A 21,102-nucleotide genomic window follows, 5' to 3' on the forward strand; every position below is an offset into this window, starting at 1 on the left:
AACAAATAAAGACCTTGACTTGACATTGACAACTGTAGACATCTGGCATTCACGTTGGCTGGCATTGACAAATACGTCAATCGCAGAAACAGAAGACTGGAAGAAACCAGTGACATATTAAGCTGGAAACGGAATGGACTGAAAGAGCTCATGACTAAGTGAATACCGCGCAGATTGATCGATCATAAGGTTAAGCAGCGTTTGGCCCGGTCGGTCAATGACAAAAATTTGGAAATTCCAGACTCCGAGTAGTTTTGTTCGAGTTTCTCTTAGGTGCTCCCTAGACGATCAGAACAATTGCACAACATCCTGAATTAAGGCTCGAGCAGACCGGATGCGTATGCGTACGCGCGCGCGTGGTTGCGGCGTAACCATGAGTTGTAATGTATGGAAATGTATGCCACACCGCTTGCGTAACGACGCGCGTGTCTACGTTACGCAAGCGGTGTGGCCTGTCTCATACATTTCCATACATTACAACTCATGGTTACGCCGTAACTACGCGCGTGACTACGCGCGTGGTTACGCATACGCATCCGGTCTGCTCGAGCCTTTAAACCAAAAATCTTAACCGTTTCGTAAGACACAGGCGTATACACATAGTATTCTGTGGGTGCTTCGAAACTGCTAGGTGTTTTAAGCGTTTTCGTGGAGTATCACTTCGGCTCACTACGGCCAACTTTGCCTCGCTAGTCGCTATATTCCATTCTGTATTCTATCTTCATCGGCTCCGAACAATTTTCTTGAGTACCTCGCTGAGCAACTGCGAGAGTAGTGTGTAGGACGCTTTATGGCTTGCGAAATCATTATAACATCGTCTTTAGAATAGAGCTGAACTTTAATTTGGCAATGAATATATTTTATTTGTTTGGTTTTAAAACACAAAGGTCTTTATAATTAGTCAAAGGTATGAAGGTCAATATAATAATCTCAGTCACATGTTCGCTCTACTTGAAGATTAATTCCTTCTTCTGAATTTTCAATAAATACCATTTCATGCACTTTAAGATTGATTAGCAAGTAAAATATACTGCATATATCAATTAATTCTTACTTGGACCGGTGGGCGCGGCCCATGATTGAGAGCATTTTCACAATAAGTAAGAAAACCTGCATGGTTCTAGGTTTCGTCGTTTAAACCAGTTGTTTGTTATCACGCGTAATAATCACGACCCACGGCAAACTAACCGGAAATTTCACTGGTGTGAATGCGCTACATTACAGAATTTGTGTGTTTTACATCTCCAGTGAGTTTTACAAAATATGATTGTCAAAAAATACACGTAAAATTATTATTTTACTTACATTTACTGAAATCCGTTCGTATTGTCTATGTTCCCAGTGCCATGGTGCCATGAAAATATTTTTAGCGTCATGTGGTGAAACTTGTGGGTAATTGGCAACACCAATTCATAATTTCTTGATTATCTAAATGTTGGGATTATGTTTGATTTGTCCTGGATAAATAAATTAGACATAGTTAACATAATGTTTCAGTGAGTATTTGCTACATATTTATTCAAAATATGGTTTAGTGTCAGTTAAACTACTTCACTCGGTCTCTCATGGGAGTGTCGTACAGATGCGCTGACCTTCGTTTTGATGCACAACGCACAACAAAGCATCAAATTGACGGCTGCCCCATTTTCACAACAATCTTTGGATTCGATGTTACTTTAATTATTAGTGAAACACTCCGTTATAATAAATATCCAGTCGGTTATGTTAAACCATTTCTGTGATAAGTGTTACGTGAGTGGAAAGTAAAATGATAATGGAAACTACGACTACGCAAACAATTTTGTATGGTGTGTTTTATGGTACCACAGCAAAGGCTTTCTTTTTGACTTCTAGGAAAATATTAGTGAACCTGAGAAAATAAACTGTATAATCAAGATGAATGAAAGGGATATCCCAAGTGTCCCTATTACAACATTAGCAGGAGTAGCCAGCTTGACAGACTGTAAGTATGTGAGCTACATTTAAGTATGAGTACATTTGACAACCAACATTTACATATTCAACCACAGTTAGTTGGTCTAACACTAATGAATATGATTTTTATTAAAACTTCTCTAAAAGTTCTAAGTTTTGGGCAAATCAATCTTCATGAACATCAATGTATTTAATTTATGTGTTTTATTTACTTGACATTATGATCATAAATATTTATACCTGATAAACATAAACAATTAGTTTTCAGTTCCGATTAAATAGGTATTATGCTGTTATATTAAAAATAAACTAGGTATATTCCAAATAAAATATGTACTTAAAGAGAAAAAAGTTAAAATGAATTTTAATAATTTAAATAAAAAATTAGGTATATTTTGAAATTATCTGTTAAAGTCATAGTTATTTATAATAGTGTTCTGCTAATGGTTTTGCTTGTTAATAAGGAAGATCAAATTAGTACTGAATCAATAGTTTGAAGCTATTCAAATATGATGCAGAAATACAATGATTCTAATTAGGAAGTGACTTTATGACAGAAACAAAATGTCTGATGGGATGGGATTTCAAGTTGAATAGATGAATTTATTTTAATAGCTTAAAAATAGGTTCCCCTAAATAAAACTTTGTTAAAAAATTATTATAGATAATTTTGAAGCCTTTCTAAAATAATCTTGATATTCATGTAATTATCATAAAAATGATGATGATATCTTGTGATTCCTCTTCATGGCCTACAGAAGGCTTTCCCACTGTATCCAAAACTTTGATATACTTTTCTAGCATAGGAAAAAAAGGTTTCCATAAAAAATATATTTATTTGTTTATGGACAGTAGTTTTGTTTATGGCTGCTTTATAGAATAGGGACGTCAAAAAAGAAACATCCGTAACCAGAACAAGTTGTTTCTTTTTTATAGGAACCAGCCATAAGGAGGTGTAATGAGGTCAAGTATATCTTGTAAAGATGTTTTCAGTATGCAGAAATTGTAACACTAATATTGGACACTAAAGACTATGCGGTTCGCACATCAACAGCTCCGTGATCATGTGGATGTAACACTATTCCTGTTGAAATTTAATTAACAAGGCTCTTCGTAAAGTAAAAAATTCTTAAATACTACAAAATATTTTCCATCTAGATATAAGAAGCAGTTCCCAATGAATGAGTCTCAAGCGTTTTATAATATACTATGTACCTGAAAACAAACCATTTTGTATTTATTCTAAGCAACAAAAGAAAACATTATTTCAAAAGAACATTTACATGGAGAGATATTTTGGAAAAAAGTTGTAGTGACTGTTTAAGATAAACTTAATCTTCTTTTTCAGTATTACCAGTGTTACCGCTCCCGACGCCATTGCCTGCAACACTCAACAACAAGTCGCAGTTATTTCATCCGCGTGTTGCCGAAGAGGCAGCCATTCTGCTTGCAACCCGCGATGAAAATTTAGTGTCGCTGCTAATACAGTCACTTATGCAGACTTCAGTATCACACATGTAATATTTGAATTTCATTATCTCGTGCAATAGAGCAAGCTAGCGAGGTATAATAACAGTGAATATTACTAAATTCTTTAACATTTGTTTCTAATAGTCTTTTTTTTCTTTCAGAGACCTGAAAGATGATGTTATTGCAAATTCTTCGAATCCTCCAACCCCACAACCATTGCCTGAATTATTGAGGGCAATTTTAAGTGTTAATCCTAATGTGTTTGAGCAGCAACCAAGAACTCATTGGGGACCTAATTGCCACTCACACCATAAGTTTAACGGTATATCTCCTAATACTGTGCCCTCAAGCCCATCATCACTTGGCACCGCATCAATCCCTAACCAGCAGTTACTTGCTACTCCCTCTCAATCCTCTCCCCATGTTAACATGGGTTCTCCCCCTTCCCAAGCCAGACCAGGGAACCAACTAAATAATACTGCTCAGAACAGTGTATCTCCCATTTGGAACAGTGGAAACTCTTCCAACATGTACGCAAGCCCAATGTCGAATACATCAAGCTCTAATCCACAAAATGGTGGTTTCTATAATAGTTTAGTACAAGACAATAGCAATTATGGCACTAACTTAAATGAAGAAAAGGATCCTCTTTCTATGTCACCAAGTAACCAGCCAGATCAACAGAGATTGCTTATGCAGTTACACGAGAAGACATTTGAGCAAGGTGAGGTATTATATTATTACTACCTTTTGCTAAGGATTTCACCCGTATCCAGTGGGGACTTCTGAACTGGGGAACCCAGATAAAATTAACATAGCCTTCCTCCATAAATGGGTTGTTATCAACTTGTTCAAGCAAGAGACAAACTCTTCAACTTTATAATATTAGAAAAAAAAAAACAATTGAATAATATTGAAAGTGCAGCTGGCTAATTATAATGGTATATTTTGTAGATGGTAATGTGAGGACAGGACAATCTCCAGCACAAGCCAGTGTGGCGCCGTCGCCGCTACGTTTAGAACCTCAAGTGCCTCTGCCGTCAATGGGTGCGCCCTATGCGCCTCAACAACAAGCTCAAAATAGCAGCCAAGACAAGCAAGACCCAAGTAAAAGTACGGGAGTTACTAACAACAGATACCCTGTTGTAAAGCTTGGCCGGCTATCAGTAAGTAATGAACTGTCATAATCAATTCTGGTAGTAAACTAAATTTTTCCTTTGGATCATTCTTGTGGTGCGGCGTTGTACGTATTATCTTCAACATTGTTATACTTTATTCTTCTAAATATGTTTATAAACATTTGTAAAAATTATAGGAGGGATTATTGAAGAAACATGATTTCACAACTGAAGAAAGATCAAGGAAGAACAGTGCACTAGAATCGGATTCCGATGATAATGTACCACTTAAGACAAAATCAAATAGCGGTACGCCTACTGTAGATAAAGAAAGAGAAGCAATAGATATAGCTAGAGAGAAAAATTGGGAGGCAGTTAAGAGAAAACATGAAGAAGCCAGCAAAAGAGAAGAAGCCGAGGCCGCTATAGGTATGACCAAACCTATATTTATTTATTTTTTATTAATAATATTATATATGGCACGTATAATTAATTCTATAACATTTTACATATTAACTGTATGATGTAAATATTAAAACTTTACTGTTCCAGTTCGGCCTAAGTTACGAAAAGTAGAACGGAGATTAGTACCTGTGCTAGAAATGCTTTCCGTAGATGAATTAATGGAGACAAATACTTATCAACGTTTTAACAAATTGATTGAATCAGTATTTGAAGCTATTGACGACGACATATTGATTACTGACGAAATGGGTAAGTCTACATTACATTACATCTCTAATCTCTAATGTATGTATTTGGAGTTACCTAGAAAGCATGTTTAACTGAAATAGGTTTTTTAAAGTCTCTATGTTGACTGGGATGTGGATTAACGGAATCACTTTTTAAATTGCAGAGGGAACAGATATACCCGAAGAGTTATTATTACCGCGTTATCAGCTTCAAGAGTTATGCTCCGAAGCCGCTAAGTTAAAGAATCTTGGTGCTATGGAAGCCATACCTTCAGACAGATTAGTTCGATTGTTAAACATTATGGAGAAAAATATTAGAGCAGCAGAAAAAATGTCACTAGTTAGTGACCCGGTAAGTAGTCGCAACTTACGACGAAATTATTACTTTCGTAATATAAAATATTAAAATAATTTGTTGATGTTTTAGGAGGACAGTGAAGAGATGAGACAAATATGGCTGGAGTCGGCATTAGAGAGGGTCATGTGCGCCTCGGACGCGTGTCTCACGTCCCTGTATGTCATGACCTCTCCAAATATGCCGAAACGTATATTTCTAGAAGATGTTATAGATAGAATTATTATGTTCATAAAGTTCCAGTTGAACAATACTATTTACTGTGTCTACGACCCTGTATATAGTATTCAAAGTACATCTAAGAAGAAAGGTAATTACGATATTTATTATTTATTTTGTTCATAGAATGTCCCGTGGTTTCACCCGCGTCCCAAAGAAATTACTTCCCTTGAGCTAATACGTAGCATATCGGTGACAAATAATTACAACAAAAAAAACAGTAGTTCTTGAAAAAGTACATAAAAAACAGATAAATGCAAATCTTACATTTATCGACATAATATGACAAAAAAAAACAGTAGTTTTTGACTGAGACTATAAAAACAGATAAATGCATATATTTTTTATAATATAAGTGAACAGCTACCAAAATTTACATAGGATAAGATTTACGATTATTTTACAAACGTATGGTGTGTTGTAGTGGACGGTCGCAAGCGTCGCGGCGGCGCGACGAGCGGCACGCGGCGCAGCGCGGGCGCGGCGGCGGGCGGCGGCGGGCGCGCGGCGCGCGAGCTGTACACGCACGCGCACGAGTCCGTCACGCTGCTGGCCGAGCTGTTCGCCGCGCACCACCTCACCGACACCACGGTGCTGCACGCCTCCACCGTCGGCGTCTCGCCCTTCTTCGTCGAGAACGTCAGCGAGCTGCAGCTCAGCGCGCTCAAGCTCGTCACCACGGTAAACAAATATTCACTCATTCCTCCAATCCATACCAGTATCATCTCCAACCGACGCCGCTGGCAACCGCAGGCAGAAACATCAACAAGACACTAGAAGTGCTCGCCGTGTCGCTGCCGGCCGCTGCCATTACGGTGTGACTTATCAGATGCAGCTAAATACATTCTAAACTATCGAATTTTTTCGCGAGATACGGACGCAACGCCCGTAATAACCGCGTGTCAAGAAACAATTGACGACTACCGTAACAATAAATATCGTGGTTTCAACTGAAAGAAGTTCACTGGAAAAAGGCCCAAGAGAAGGGTTTGTCTATGTCCGTTGAGTCAGCGTGTTCGTGAATATCAACAAAATTAATCGTATTCTTTTCCTTACAGATATTCACAAAGTACGAACAGCACAGACGTCTACTGCTAGAGGATATATTAGCATCGATAGCTCGCATTCCCAGTTCCAAGCACAACCTGCGCTCTTTCCAACTGAGCTCGGACCAACAGATTCAGATGCTGACGGCGCTTGTTCTGCAACTCGTACAGTGCGTGGTCACTCTGCCCGAGACACTGTGCAAGTCGCAGGACAAAGACAAAGATATTGAATCATCTGACAGTAAAAAGGTGAGCAATTATTGTTGTTATTTGTCTATGGCCGCTATTCCACTGTTATTTTACGTCAACAATAAGCTGCCTTTATATTTTAATTTCTTTCTTTTACTTATGAAATTATTTCTGTGTTTTTAATTTTTTTGTGTGTCTGTTCACAGAACGCAGTAGACAAAGACCTCATGATAATTTCCAAGTACGAGGCAGCAATCAGTGTAGGTGGTACATTCCTGACGTCATTCCTGAACAAGTGCCGGAGTCGTAACGAAGAGGTCGACTTCAGGCCCCTGTTCGAAAATTTCGTGCACGATCTGCTAACCACTGTGAACAAACCCGAGTGGCCTGCGACTGAACTACTGTTGAGTCTACTTGGAACCATGCTGGTGATTAAACTACTTATATTTTACTGAAACCAACAAGTATTGAGATTTTTCCACTATCTTTTGTTTGCATTTTAACTTTTTTATTTGAGCGTTAGTTAAAAAGTTACTTGTGTACCTTTTACACTTTACACAAGCTTTTACTAACCCAAACAGATTTTTCTAATTTGAAATTCTAAGGTCCAGTTCCACTGGTTACTGATACGGTGTCAGTTAATTATCTAATAGTTATAGTTAAATAATAAATAGTTAATTATCTAATATGCTTTCTGCCAAATGAAAGCTGTTTATTATTTCTGCCGAATATTGCTATCCAAGGCCTATGAAACCGAACGATAAAGTTTATCTCTCAGATGAGTTCCTAACGGCTATCTGAGACTATCAGGAACCGGTGAAATTGACCATAACTTCTATATAAATTACTAATTATAATTTCTGAATAATAATTAAACATTTGATGTAATATGCCAGGTGAAGTACATGTCGGACAAGTCGATGGAGATGTCGGTGCGCGTGGCGTCGCTGGAGTACCTGGGGCTGGTGGCGGCGCGGCTGCGGCGCGACAGCGTGGTGTCGCGCGCCAAGCTCGCCACCATGGACGCCGTCGTGCGCGACATCCGCGCCGAGGAGGAGAAGGACGGCAACCAGGGACAGGTCTGTCATTGCCTTTTGTTGTGTTCAAATTATTTTGTTTAAGAGTTCTTAAATATCTTAAATAATTTTGTCCCTTTTTTCGATGTCCCAGCCATCGTTATTTGGAGGGAAATTTACGAAAGATCCGATTCTATAGCTATTTAATAACAGATTTACTCATCTAATCACCATTGACTGGCTCTGAAATACAAGAGGTCAGATGTCTATTTTCTCTTTACTTGTATTTAAAAAACCATGTATTTTACTTTTTCAGAGCGCAACATCAGGGTTGGATGAAGACGAAGAAAGGACAGAATTCTTGCAGAGGGTATTGCTTGACTATCTTGCCATCAACGGGCAAAAAGATCAAGCTTGGAATTGCGCCCGACATTTCTATATCACGCAGTGGTACAGAGACATGGTTGTGCAACCCAAGAGCACGTCTCCTACCAAGAAACCGAAGAATAAGTCGAAGAAACGTTACATAAAGGACGATACGAGCGAAGAGGAGTCCGATGCTGACGATGATAGTGACGACGAAGGGCGACGTCTCAAGGACATTAAAGCTGAGAAGAAGCTCGCGTCCAGTGCGCTCGTGTCGGCTGAGAAATTCAAAACAATGGAGCGGCGGAAGAATTTCTTCCTCGAGAAAATCCGACCGTTTAGGTATCAAGGTGGCACTCAAGTGCAAGTGATGCAATCGTACATTGATTACAGTGGAGCCGAACTAATCTCTCAGTACTTAGCTTCGAAAAGATCGTTCTCTCAGAGTTTCGATAGATATTTAAGGAAAATCCTTGTTATTTTGTGTGAAAACACGATAGCAATCCGTACTAAGGCGATGAAGTGCCTCGCGATGATCGTGGAAGCGGACCCGGCGGTGCTGGCGCGGCCAGACATGCAGATCGGAGTCAACCGGTCCTTCCTGGACCAGTCCACGGCCGTGCGCGAGGCCGCCGTCGACCTCGTCGGCAAGTTCGTGCTCAGCCGGCCCGATCTTATCGATAAGTATTATGGAATGCTCTCAAATAGAATATTGGTGAGTGCTTTGCAAAATCAGATCTATCTTTTGTTTATCATTAATGTGCAGGTGAAATAATAAATAATATTTCATCTTTTAGGACACTGGTGTATCGGTGCGTAAACGTGTGATAAAAATTCTAAAAGACATATGTATAGAGTGCCCGGAATTCCCTAAAATACCTGAGATTTGTGTAAAGATGATTAGGAGAGTGAACGATGAGGAAGGCATAAGGAAGTTAGTGATGGAAGTGTTTCAAAACATGTGGTTCAGTCCGTGCGCGAACACGGCGCGGCCGGGCGCCCTCGACATGACGGCGGCCGCCGCCGACCCGCTCACGCGCAAGGTGCTCAACATCACCGACGTCGTCATCTCCTCGCGAGACATCGGCCTCGAGTGGTTCCAGCAGCTCTTGACCAGTGTAAGTCTAGTGTAGCACAACTCATTATTAACATCACCATTTAATATCAAACTAATGGTTTAATCAACATTAATGTTTTTCTTTTACAGTTGTTCAAGCCCAAGGAAGATAAAGAAGATTCCACGAAAATAATTTATCAGCCCCCCAAGTCGCTCTTACTTGCATGTCAGCAAATAGTAGACTGTCTTATTGAAAGTTTACTACAGCTGGAAGAAACGAGTGCCGATGGTATATAACAATTTAGAAATAAATACTTCTGCCATTACAGTTTTTGCAAATGCTAGCTAAATATTACATTATTATATTATTTCAGGGACTGGTTCATCACAACGTATTTTAGCATGCCTCTCCACTTTGCATTTGTTTGCGAAAATTAGGCCACAATTGTTAGTGAATCATGCATTAACTTTGCAGCCGTACTTGAGCTTGAAGTGTCAGGTATGTACTGTTATAATTTATGTATATCTTGTAAATAGGAAATTAGTAAACCTATGATATGATATGACAACTAGACTCAAACTTATTTATATTTTTGACGATCATAAGTGCTTGAAAATGAAATAAATTATTTGACTTTGATGTGAATTCGCCAAGCAGTAGTTTTATTTATGTTCAATACTTGTACTTGCGCTAATATGTATGGTAATAATTTTGATATTTCCGTAGAATCAGTACGAGCAGCAAATAATGTCGACGGTGGCGTCGACGCTAGAGCTGGTGGTGCCGCTGATGGAGCACCCGAGCGAGGTGTTCCTGGCGCAACTAGAGGAGGACGCCGTCAAGCTGATCCTGCAGCGAGGACAGCTGGTGATCGCGTCCTGCATCGCTTGCCTCGCCGCCATCGTCAACAACCTCACGCACAACTATAAACTCATTAGGGACGTCTTCAATAAGTACCATGGTCAGTTTCACCCACATTATCTATTTCCTGTGATTTTTCCAGAAATGGAATAGTATGCAATCATTTGGTAAACTAAAACATTCTCTAATAGAACAGTTTTATTTTGCTATATATTGATCAAAAACATTAAAGCTTTCTTCATTTTCAGGTGTACTTCTTCAATGGAAACACTGCTGGCAGAGGAACCCAGAAATGACGAGAGGGTTGCATTCAAGGCCTTATTTCAGACGAGCGTTGTTTATCGTAGGACTTCTGTTGCGGTATTTCGATTTCACGGAAGCTCGAGTGATAGATGGGCTTCCAGTAAGTCACTTCACAGTGCATTATCATATTTTACTATTTTCTAAATATACATATTCTTATGATATTTTATTGTTTCTTATAGGCGGACATAAAAGAACAGATATTCTCAACGTTGATGTTTTTCGTTGGACTTGAGGATGAAGACTTTGTGTCCCACACTCTGAAGGCGCTGGGCTCAGTCTGTGTGAGGCATTACGAGTTCATGTTACGGCCGGAGCTGAAGGACTTCTATCATCAACTTCTTACATCAGATTTAGCACCTATAGAGATGAAAGCGGATGTTTTGAGAAATATTGAAATGTACTTACAAGAAGAAGAGCAGAGGATGATAAGGCAGGATAAAGAATGTGAGAATTTTTATCACTTTAATATTTATTGACTAAAAATTGATATGGAAATCATATTCGTCTTTAATCTGTTATTATAAAAATGTATTTGCAGGGTCCAAAAGATCGAAACACGAGAATCTCAAGGAGATGGGTGACGTGTCTTCGGGTATGGCGTCGACAGTGATCCAGTTATACTTGAAAGAGATTCTGGGCTCGTTCCTGCACCCCAGCACCATGGTCCGCTCCAGCGCCATGAAAGTGGTGCAGCTCGTGTTGGCGCAGGGTCTCGTGCATCCTGTACAAGTACGTATACCGTTCACTGTCGTGCGCAATACGTATTTGATTTTGAGATTCTTGTAATAATTTTCTTATTATATTTTATCGAGTTTCCGTATGTGACACTTTTATGATCTTTCCGCGAACCAACTATTCGCTTCACTTAAAAGCCAAATCGTATGGCAATGATTGCATATATTTTTAGATTTCGTTCGCCGACCATAGAGATCGGATTTCTAAATACATCATTATTTTTTTGTTGTAGATCGTTCCATATTTAATTTGCATGAGCACGGACTTGGAAGTCACAGTGTCTCACACAGCTGACAAACATCTCCAAGAGATTGACAAGAAATATCCGGGCTTTATTCACATGAAGGCGCAACTTGGCATCAAACTATCTTACCAGTTACAAAAAATATTACAAGCTAACGCAAATAAGGGAGTTATTAGAGGGTTTAGGTAAGTTGCATTTTAGACTCTCCAATATATAGCTTATGTCTAGAACAGTATTCTTATAATAATTTAACTATTGTTTTCAGGAAAAAGGATCAAGACGAGTTGCCAACTGCACTCAACGGTTTTCTATACTCGTTACTTCGTAACACGCGGCCACAGCGACGTGCGTTGGTGTTGTCTCTACTCAAGCAATTTGATGACGTTTCTGTACGTATATATATTATTTTTCACTCAAAACTTTAATGATTGTCATATCATTGTTTCATGTTTTAAAATAATTAATTGTCTTATTACAGACTGCGCCACTGGATCAGATGCTGTACTTGGCCGACAATTTGAGTTACTTTCCATTTCAAGTTCAAGACGAACCATTATTTATTATTCATCACATTGACATCATTATTTCAACATCAGGATCTAATTTACTACAGCTTTTTCGTGAGGTAATTTTCCATTAGTTATAAATTATCAGAATTACATATAAAGTATCCAAAAAGAAAATTTACATTGTCTTTTGGATTTATAACCAAAAAATATTATACCTATTTTTGCATTCAATAAAGAGTGTAAGAGTGTGGTTTTTACCGCATTGCTGCAAAATTTTTAAAATAAGGTTTTCACACAAATGTTTATGGTTCTTTTTAGCATCAAATATTTTTTGCTAAAGTGACATACCAATCACTTTTGATGATTATGCCTATTTAACAAACACTGTTATTTTTTTTTGCCGATAATGTAGAAACATAAATAAGGTGTTATACATATTAAAAAAAAAGAATCCTCGAACATTCCGCCAGCAGGCATGCAAAATGTATAAAATGTAACATCGTGTCCAGGGCCTCAACAAGCCGAGCACGGAGGAGAAGGAGCCGCTGGACGAGGAGGAGGACGACGAGGAGGCGGAGACGCTGCTGACGCAGATGCCGGAGCACACGCGGCCGCTGCAGGACGCCATGCGCCAGGCGCGCGGCTGTCTGCTGCTGCTCGTGCTCAAGCAGCACCTCAAGCAGCTCTACGGCTTCACTGACGCGTCAGTACCACACACATTCTAATGACTCTATAGCCACATTAAAGCTTTGTATTCAAGACACATTCAACATTGAACAGTGAACTAATATAATAAAACATCTTCATCAGTGATAGTAAGGTTTCGATCGCTCCAAATTCTATTATAAATTTTCGGAAAGAGACAGCAATATATTGCAGTGTCGTTACCGCTTGGGACGGCTCGTTCTTCAGTGTATAAGTCTTTCCCAAATCCCAAATTTGACGAGATGTCATCAATAACATCTTTCGCCAAAAATCTAACGAACTGTTTCGCCCGCAGAAAAATCAACCAGTACTCACCGTCCGAGAACGTAAAGGTTTATGAGAAAGCAGTGTCGCGGCGGCACGCGCCCATCTTCGAACCCAAGGCGACTATCGCGCAGTTACAGGACAACGACCGCGCCGCCGACGAGCTCGACGAGCGCGGCCGTCGGCGACTCGTCGACGATTACCTCGAGGTCAGTTTTATAGTCTACAGTGCTTAAAGTGTCACCTGTTGTGTTTACGTTATATGCTCATTTAAATGTCTATCTATTACAGTTCAAGCAATTGATGCTGAAGTTCGACCCCGAGGAGGAAGAGGACGAAGAAACGGCCGGCCAAGCGACGAGTGGCGGCGCGACGGCCCCCAGCGAAGCCGTGCCGGGCGCGCCGCCCGCGCCGCCGCCCGCCACCTAGCGCGCGGCCGCGTCGCCCTCGTGACGTCACGCCGGCCCGTAGCGCCCGCCGCCGCAGAGCCGCGGGGCGTCCCGCGCCGCCGCGCTGCGGTCCGCGGGGCGCCCCGCAACGATAACTTACTTGAAGTTCTTTATATAAGTTGTATTTGAGAAACTCGATTTTGTTTTTATATTAAAGTCTTGTGTGTAGATAATTTTTATGAGAATATAAAGTATATGTACCTACTCCGCCTCAGTCTTTGCGAGTTCGCCCCGACCCCCGACCAGGCCCGGCTCGGCTCGGAGAGTCGCGACGGTGTCTGTTCGATTAATTATATTGTACATATTTTATTTTTGAGGGTATTAGAGTAATAACGCAAATTTAAAAATATCATTTTATATTTACATTTTAAAGAGTACAAAACAAAATGTGTATGATATGGTTATTAATAGATAATAATACTTGTAGTTTTTGCCGTAAGACTTAAATTAGAGGACTACCTTCTTCTGCCGCTCATCGGAAATGGCGAATTTATTACAAAGGAAAAATATAAGTGTCTCTGGAGTAGGCTTCACTTTGCCATCGGCGATGAGCCGCCGCAGGTTCCGTATGCGTTGCTTATGTGGGTACTCCTGCGAGCGTGGTTGCGGCTGAAACATTATGTTATTAGTTATAAACAGACTGAATACGGTTACGTCTATCCCATATACCCAGTTACAACCATGCTATAATAGTACACAATGTTTTGTTATCATTATAATATTTAACGCAACATATATGTGATTTATGTATGTACATATAATAATAACTATAGAAAAAACATTAAAGCAATTTCAACTCCGATGTGCAGTTCCTTTTTATTTAACATCTGTCTAAAAATATTGTGTGCTATTATTTATAGCATTTAAGTACCTATTTGCAATATTTTTTAACTTTGATCGACCTTGAATAAAAATAGCTTCTAACGATTTTGCGTTCATCAATTTTTCATTCACGGCCATACACTGATCAAAATATTGACAAAATAAATAATGTATACATGGTAAAAAAGTACATGAACCAAACAAGAATAATGGTTCTAATATTGAGGTCATAAGTATACCGATTCAGAACTTTTTGTACGCAGTGCGCACAATAAATTTATTTTTGTATTTAACCATATATCACGTCATGGCTGTATTCATGAACGTCGATACAGCAAGGCCTTTCCTGTTTACATGCACACTCGTGTCGTAAAAAAGTAATGTACATAAACTATTCTATTTTCGCATGTAGGTATTATATCTGGTAGTAAAATATTGCACTGACATCTCTCACTGTCTTAGCACTAACAACTCTACATTGCTTTTTTTAAACCTTGTATGCTGATTAATAGGGTATTTTAGTCTAGATGAGAAAAAAATTAAAAGTGTATTACAATGATTGTTTAGATGAAAAGCAATCGGGAAATGTTAGTTTCACTTCGTAAGGTATATAAATATATTTTTTATTGCAGTTTAAAGTTTTTAGGTTTTTTTATCTGTCTTTGAACACTACGAAATGTCGCCGCCATGCTAATGACGTCTTTACGGTAGTAAACAAAAGTGTCAGTTAAAATTTTCAATACATATCAAAATATGTATTACTGACAGCTGTAGTTTTTTACTAACGTAATGACGTCATGACCAAAAAACAATCATGGCGTCCGTTGTGTGCCGCGTTTTCGCGAAATACGCGCGAAATTTGAAATTATGATAAAACAATTAATTTATATTCGTACATAACGTGAGAAAAAAAATAATTAATTTTTTAGAGATATATTAAGACTAAAGCATTTATTTAAGATATATTTCAAAAATGCATGTAATACCCTATTGAGCTCAGGCCTGAATGTTGGCAGTCAAAAATCGTACATTAATTTTTTTACATTACTGAAATATAATAAATATCTGTCGACTGTCAGTGGACACGATTTCATGAAAATAAAGCTGGAACAATTTAGTGAGATTGAGATATTGTGGAATATTTGTAGCCGGGGGCGGATCCGTTCGTTCCGAAAGCTAGTGAAACCGCGGATCACTGCAATAGTTATGAAAATCAGTAGGTATCCTACATTAATATCATGCTTCATTTTAACCCAACTGCCAAGAAGTTTTATCGCAGTAGCGATGTATTTTGAATAAAACAAGCTTTAAGCTTGGCACCGGAAACATGACAAGTGACGTGCCCATTGTCTGGTTTATTTGAATACACCATTTCTTGTTAAAAGCTTATGATGTATTTTGTTTAGATGTTCGTAAAACACATTGACTTGGCACACACCCAGTTTCAAATTCGCATAAAAAGATTATCAATGTTTTGTCTATCGCCAACTCTAGCCGTCAGTCGTTCATCGCTCTATTGAATGTTGGCCTATTAATCGTTGAAACCAATCAATCGATAGGTATCTTCAACTAATTGTTATTACCTATGGGTTTTGTAGATTCGTATGTCAGATACCTACAACAGTAACGCAAAAAGTGACCTATTTGCGCGTACGCAGGTTCGAGTCCTATGTAAATACGTCCAAACAAAATTCTTCCATGTTTGACAATCTACCGCCGTAAGTGATTCAAAAACGCAGTTTGAAATAAAAATCAATTGAATTGTTCGTTTAGTTACCTCTTCAGACTCCCTGTGGTCTGGAGGAGGAATGCCAATGATGGAGCTGTCCCACATGACCGGGTGCCACGGCCGGCGCACCGGCTTCTCCGCCGGTAACAAAGGTTGTGGCGGCTTTAATGGCAGCCTGTTCACGTCCACGTACTCTTCCTCTTCATATTCTATCGCGTTCATGGTTTATTCTGAAATGTTATTATAATAAAACTTTGATTTACTGACCAGCTTGTCTATTTAGGTACTTTTTTTAAAAAAAGAACCAGGCTATCTTAGGGAGAGCCAGTTTGGCTAAAGTGACAAATGAAAAGGCTGTCATGTCACTCATTTAAGTAGGCATTTGACTAAAGTTTAACTATCGTGATGACTTTATACAAAAAATGCAGTCAAAACAAAATGCATCTAAATTAATGTAGGTAAATAAATAATAATAATTATGTACTTATTGTTATGTGGCAATTACATATCTTAACTATGCATTCAGTATGAATTTGTTTTAGCGAATTAGCCTAAATTTTGTGGTAGTGTGGAATTTTAAATGCAACGATCTTATTTTAAGATTTAAAGCAGATGCGCAATAGCCTTTGTATTCCCACATGACGTAGGCTTGAATACGATAAAAATAAGTCTGGTAGCCAACACTGCGAGGCTCTGATGAAAATCGCTGCGCAATAATAACCCCGTTTTTTATTCAATTGATTCTTGGCACAGCTTCAATGAATTTTTTTTCGACATCGGTAGCCGGCTGCGACATTCTAAAAAGTTCCGACTAGTTGTTTATTTTGTTTTAAAAGTTAAAACTTAAAATGTAGTTGTGGATATTATTTCCATAAATAACAGGAATGATTTGATTAATTAATTTATGCATAAGTAAGAAGGCATAAAACCAATTAAACATATTTAGGTATATATCTTAGCTACCAATAACAAATACCTAATAACAATGGGACGATTCAATTTCTTGTTAAACACGTAAAAATAAAATTTAGGAAGTTAAAAAAGTCAATCCAAAATTATTTTGATGAAAATACTGAAATGTATTAACTAGGCTACTTACAGAAAGTTCAACAACACAAACTGAACAGTAACTGGCATGCAATGTACAAGTGCGGTCACTACACTAAACAAACGAGATCTAACTGCTACTTTATTATTGGCTTCCGATCTTACACGGATATATTTAAATAAAGAACGCCCAGAACACTGTGCAGTTGTATGACCAGCTTACGACTGAAATTAATCACTTTCTTCCGAAGTCTGGTTGCCTAGCTTGTGCTTACGAGACTGTTCCTTAGTGACGCTTGTATCTTGCACAATTACCAGTAAAAATAGAAACATTAAAAACAGTATTGACATCTAGGACAGTGACCGAATATCATGCCAACAATTGTGACCTAACGATTTAGTTCAGTTATAGTATTGATAGGTATTGTGTAGTTTTCGTACCACACACCATATGGACAGAATTAATAATAAGGGTACTATTTATTACCAGCTTTTAAAACATCGTTTTTATTATAACGTTTACAGAGCCAACATAAGTAGATAGGGTTTTGTCCTAAGTCCTAAGCCGTCGCAAACTTACGCCCCCATTTTGAGTTAAAGCTACTTACTACTACTAAACTATTAGTAGGTTAAGCCAGTGAGTTAGCACCACGAAATCAAATTAACTTTTAATGAACCCTAGTGAGTTACAGTTCATTCCAATAATAGATGCATCGATCTGGGAATATCGCTCGAGTATACGGAAATTCGTTACAGTTTCCACAAAGCCCACATAGCAGCTAATACTTAACGATTGCGGAAGAAACCTACACTCCACTGTTTAACATTAAATTGTTATTCACAGCGCCAAATAAGTAATGCAATCTAGCTAGTCCAGATGTACGTGACTGAGTCTAATAAAAATATAAAATTATGTCTTCAATTTGAATTAACGAGACACAACACCAATATAATTTATCTGCGTCTCTGTTAACAAATTATGAACTTTCAAAGCAAGTTAAGTTTTTGCTGAGGTAGTTTATAAAAATAAAGACCAAAATAAGAATAACAATAACATCAAATTTAATTATTTTCATAACATCTATAACTAGTTAACAACGTAATATAAGTACTTCAGATAAAATGGACAGTCATCAGCCCTACCAAGTTCGTCAATACATCCTTAACATATATTTGTATTTCTACGCCTTACTGCACATTTCCACTAATTTCATTATAATATTATAAGCCAACAAAAACACTATCAACAATTTTCCGATGTGGCTGCGAATTTGTTTTCCATATCTGACTCGGAACACGTCAGTCTGTGAAATCTTATTGTGCCATTACGCAACGGATACCCGTTACCGTTTGTTCAGGTTTTATCTAAAGCGTTGTACAACCGACACGCTCTACTTATACTGTATTTGTTGGCTAACAAGTCAAAGCCTTAGATATCTTTTACGCGCTCGCGACGGTTTCATCAAACGAAAGTTCATGCTCCGACCTTGACAGCATGTATTCAGGCAGTGTAACGCCTAATGATGCGCTGTATCTAGGCATGGTGTCGGCCCAAAAAGCTCCCCTAGAGTCGCTACCCGCGAATTCTTCAGGTTGTGCTATATTAGACACATCTTCAATTTGAGCTTTTTGTTCGGCGTCAGCCTCTACACTTCTCTTGGTTTTACGCGGGTTAGCCGCTGCAGGCTGTGGTTTCACAGCACTAGCGACTGGGCTGGTGGCTGCAGCAGCGATACTTTGAGGTGCCTTCTTACGCTTTAACTTTTTTCCATAGTTGGTGTTGTCTACTACATACGCAGCAGACTTCTGAGCTGGAGGTGCACTTGTAGTCACCGTTTTGCTTTCCGCGCCCTCATTATTACCCTGGTCGAGAGTTGCGGGCTTTGACGTAAATTCTTTCAATTCTTGGTAGGCCAAATGGCTCCTTTTTGGTGCCGATTCTGACACAAACATACACTCTTCATTTTTCAAGCCATTTTTATCAATACATTGATAACAAGTCATTCCATTCTTCTGCACCTTTTTACATGAAGATCTGTCCTTTTTCTTAAATTCAGCTAAAACGTGTTCCACATCTTTTTTGGGCTCATTATCAGTATAAAAGCCAGGTATAGCTTTCTTGTAATCGTAAGCCTTGCCTGACGAACCGTCTCCTTCTTCTTCGGAACTTTGCTTGTCGTCAGCCGCACGCAAAGCTTCGCTGGGAGTGGGTTTGGAAGAGTGAGTGTAGTAGGCCTTATATTTTTCTCCGGAACCAGAATCGTGATTTTCTTCAGGAGCTGCTGACTTCGAGTACTTTTGTTCACTGCTGTCATCGGCCTGCACATATTTTTCGGATTTTTGTGCTGGTTCAGCTTGTTGCGGTGCATCAGCTTCATCAGGTTCATCGTTGCTGTCGAATTTTCTTTCCTTTGAGTAAGCATACTTGTTGTTCTTTGGTTCTGCCACATATGAACATGATTCAAAGTTTCCACCAGTCTTCGGGTCCTTGCATGTCGTGCATGTCATGCCGTCTTTTTTGACCTCCTTACAATTTCCAGGGTTTTGTTTAATTTCTGCAGCCTGTTTCTCTGACAGTTGTTTAATTCTTTCGTATTCCTTATGGTCATACCCAGAATCATAACTGTAGGGATATTCGTAATCTTTGTTGGAGTCCTTCTTTTCTTTATAAGCGCTGCTGTACAGTGGTGTGTCGAAAGCTTTGGGCTTTGAAATATATTCAACGTTGTAGTTGTAAGGATCATCGTCATCGTCGCTGCTTTTCTTCAAGTTTTCCCTTTGTCTTCCGCTAGTGTAGCGACGGATACGTGCTGGTCCTGGAATATAAGCATTTGGCTTGTAGTTCTGTTCGATTTCAGCATTTTCGCTCAGTTCTTCCTTGCGGTAGTTTAATGGATGAGCTACTTCAACATTGGTTTGCGTAGGTTTGAAATAAGCAGCCACACTAGGATTTTTTCTCAAAGCGGCTAAAATCTCTTCTCCCTGTTCCTCTTCCTCAGGCTTGTACACTTTATAGTCCGCATCATGGACAGTGCGGATATCATATCTCAAGGGAGAAAGCTGTTGGCCAATAGGTATCGCTTGAAGCTGACTATGTTGTTTTGGTTGCGCAACTAATTTAGCGGCTTTCGCAGGTGGTAGGAAGCTTTGACTCGCAATTGGGTTAAAACCAAAACTATCGGCAGAAAATGCCCTCTCTATGGGCGCTACACGAGTATGCAAAGAATCGATAGAACTACTAACAACAGTATCGAATAGTTTTGGATATTGATTTTTATCTACTTTTAGTACTGCATCCGCAATAGGTTCTGAAGCCAGCGAAGTAACGCCTGAAAAGACGATAACTATGATGTGAAATATATAAATACAATAATAAATGGCGTGCGAGCTTAAGCGATGTGCTATTTGTGTTTACTATTGCGCCGAGTAAAATCAGAACAGTATTTACCTGAATCAAATAGTGGCCCAAAGTCCAGTGGTTGTACGAATCCATTTCGTTCTTCGTTGGCAACTACGCCTTCACATACCGCCCAGACCAACAACTGCAAAAAGGATTAGTAATCGATAATAATCACGATCAACCAGTGAATGAAGGACTATTTTTAATGAAAACAAAATATAAATACAACGTACCAAACATCCGAGTTTGGACATTTTGAATGACATGGGTTTACACCCAAATAAGATATTTTAACGAAAAATATTGTTCAGATAATGGAGTTGTATTCTTCGTTTGTGTTCGAATGAAAGTAACTTCACATTATTGAAATGACAAGGTTTTATAGGCGTCAATATTGCGAAGGTGAAAGATCGGCGCAACAGCGCGCGCACCAGTGAAGCGTGTCTAGCCGGACAATGTCCGCTTACTCCATCCGGCCGCCGACTGCTGGGGTCAGCGCAGGCGCCGCGACCTGCTGCATCACAGACCAACACTCTCTTGTGTTCAACTGTACATCACAATCACGAC

The 21,102-nt window shown here is 39.0% G+C and overlaps 3 protein-coding genes across 7 annotated transcripts; 1 reads left to right on the top strand and 2 right to left on the bottom strand.

Annotated features, from left to right (window-relative positions):
* The first annotated feature begins 1,342 nt into the window (after positions 1–1,342).
* LOC110370028 (nipped-B-like protein B) lies at positions 1,343–14,339 on the top strand. 3 transcript variants are annotated; one of them, XM_064036124.1, is made up of 27 exons: positions 1,343–1,496; positions 1,855–1,963; positions 3,284–3,452; positions 3,567–4,129; positions 4,360–4,571; positions 4,721–4,952; positions 5,076–5,237; positions 5,380–5,567; positions 5,643–5,880; positions 6,214–6,470; positions 6,848–7,084; positions 7,231–7,452; positions 7,921–8,103; positions 8,357–9,121; positions 9,204–9,524; positions 9,614–9,752; positions 9,838–9,962; positions 10,191–10,425; positions 10,574–10,728; positions 10,811–11,075; positions 11,170–11,360; positions 11,599–11,795; positions 11,876–11,999; positions 12,089–12,235; positions 12,629–12,822; positions 13,120–13,297; positions 13,380–14,339. In XM_064036124.1, exons 2-27 carry the CDS (start codon positions 1,897–1,899, stop codon positions 13,515–13,517), a joined length of 5,904 nt encoding a protein of 1,967 aa, XP_063892194.1. In that variant the 5' UTR covers positions 1,343–1,496; positions 1,855–1,896; the 3' UTR covers positions 13,518–14,339. The 3 variants fall into 3 exon arrangements, with proteins under 3 accessions (XP_063892194.1, XP_063892196.1, XP_063892195.1); XM_064036125.1 differs by lacking the exons at positions 1,343–1,496; positions 1,855–1,963 and adding an exon at positions 2,936–3,053; XM_064036126.1 differs by lacking the exons at positions 12,629–12,822; positions 13,120–13,297; positions 13,380–14,339 and having other exon boundaries at positions 11,876–11,997; positions 12,087–12,228.
* LOC110370014 (uncharacterized) lies at positions 13,877–17,438 on the bottom strand. 2 transcript variants are annotated; one of them, XM_049839635.2, is made up of 3 exons: positions 17,301–17,438; positions 16,137–16,318; positions 13,877–14,146 (listed from the first exon to the last, which is right to left on the bottom strand). In XM_049839635.2, the coding sequence occupies exons 2-3, from the start codon at positions 16,308–16,310 to the stop codon at positions 13,985–13,987; spliced, it is 336 nt and encodes a 111-aa protein (XP_049695592.1). In that variant the 5' UTR covers positions 16,311–16,318; positions 17,301–17,438; the 3' UTR covers positions 13,877–13,984. The 2 variants fall into 2 exon arrangements, with proteins under 2 accessions (XP_049695592.1, XP_021181377.1); XM_021325702.3 differs by having other exon boundaries at positions 17,188–17,347.
* On the bottom strand, positions 17,188–21,099 carry LOC110369965 (uncharacterized). Of its 2 annotated transcripts, none has more exons than XM_021325631.3 (3): positions 20,769–21,099; positions 20,584–20,677; positions 17,188–20,464 (listed from the first exon to the last, which is right to left on the bottom strand). In XM_021325631.3, the coding sequence occupies exons 1-3, from the start codon at positions 20,799–20,801 to the stop codon at positions 18,576–18,578; spliced, it is 2,016 nt and encodes a 671-aa protein (XP_021181306.3). In that variant the 5' UTR covers positions 20,802–21,099; the 3' UTR covers positions 17,188–18,575. The 2 variants fall into 2 exon arrangements, with proteins under 2 accessions (XP_021181306.3, XP_021181307.3); XM_021325632.3 differs by having other exon boundaries at positions 17,188–19,951; positions 20,769–21,094.
* Positions 21,100–21,102: the final 3 nt, after the last annotated feature.

This window comes from Helicoverpa armigera, chromosome 9 (genome assembly GCF_030705265.1).
Source record: "Helicoverpa armigera isolate CAAS_96S chromosome 9, ASM3070526v1, whole genome shotgun sequence".
Classification (NCBI taxonomy): domain Eukaryota; kingdom Metazoa; phylum Arthropoda; class Insecta; order Lepidoptera; family Noctuidae; genus Helicoverpa; species Helicoverpa armigera.

Coding starts and splice junctions, on each gene's coding strand:
- LOC110369965 (XM_021325631.3), bottom strand. CDS start 20,801: ATGTCATTCAAAATGTCCAAACTCGGATGTTTG. Junction 20,678..20,768: donor TGTCCAAACTCGGATGTTTG/GTACGTTGTATT, acceptor TCCTTTTTGCAG/TTGTTGGTCTGGGCGGTATG. Junction 20,465..20,583: donor TGGGCCACTATTTGATTCAG/GTAAATACTGTT, acceptor TCGTCTTTTCAG/GCGTTACTTCGCTGGCTTCA.
- LOC110370028 (XM_064036124.1), top strand. CDS start 1,897: ATGAATGAAAGGGATATCCCAAGTGTCCCTATTACAACATTAGCAGGA. Junction 1,964..3,283: donor AGTAGCCAGCTTGACAGACT/GTAAGTATGTGA, acceptor CTTCTTTTTCAG/TATTACCAGTGTTACCGCTC. Junction 3,453..3,566: donor CAGACTTCAGTATCACACAT/GTAATATTTGAA, acceptor TTTTTCTTTCAG/AGACCTGAAAGATGATGTTA.
- LOC110370014 (XM_049839635.2), bottom strand. CDS start 16,310: ATGAACGCGATAGAATATGAAGAGGAAGAGTACGTGGACGTGAACAGG. Junction 14,147..16,136: donor ACCACAGGGAGTCTGAAGAG/GTAACTAAACGA, acceptor ATAATGTTTCAG/CCGCAACCACGCTCGCAGGA.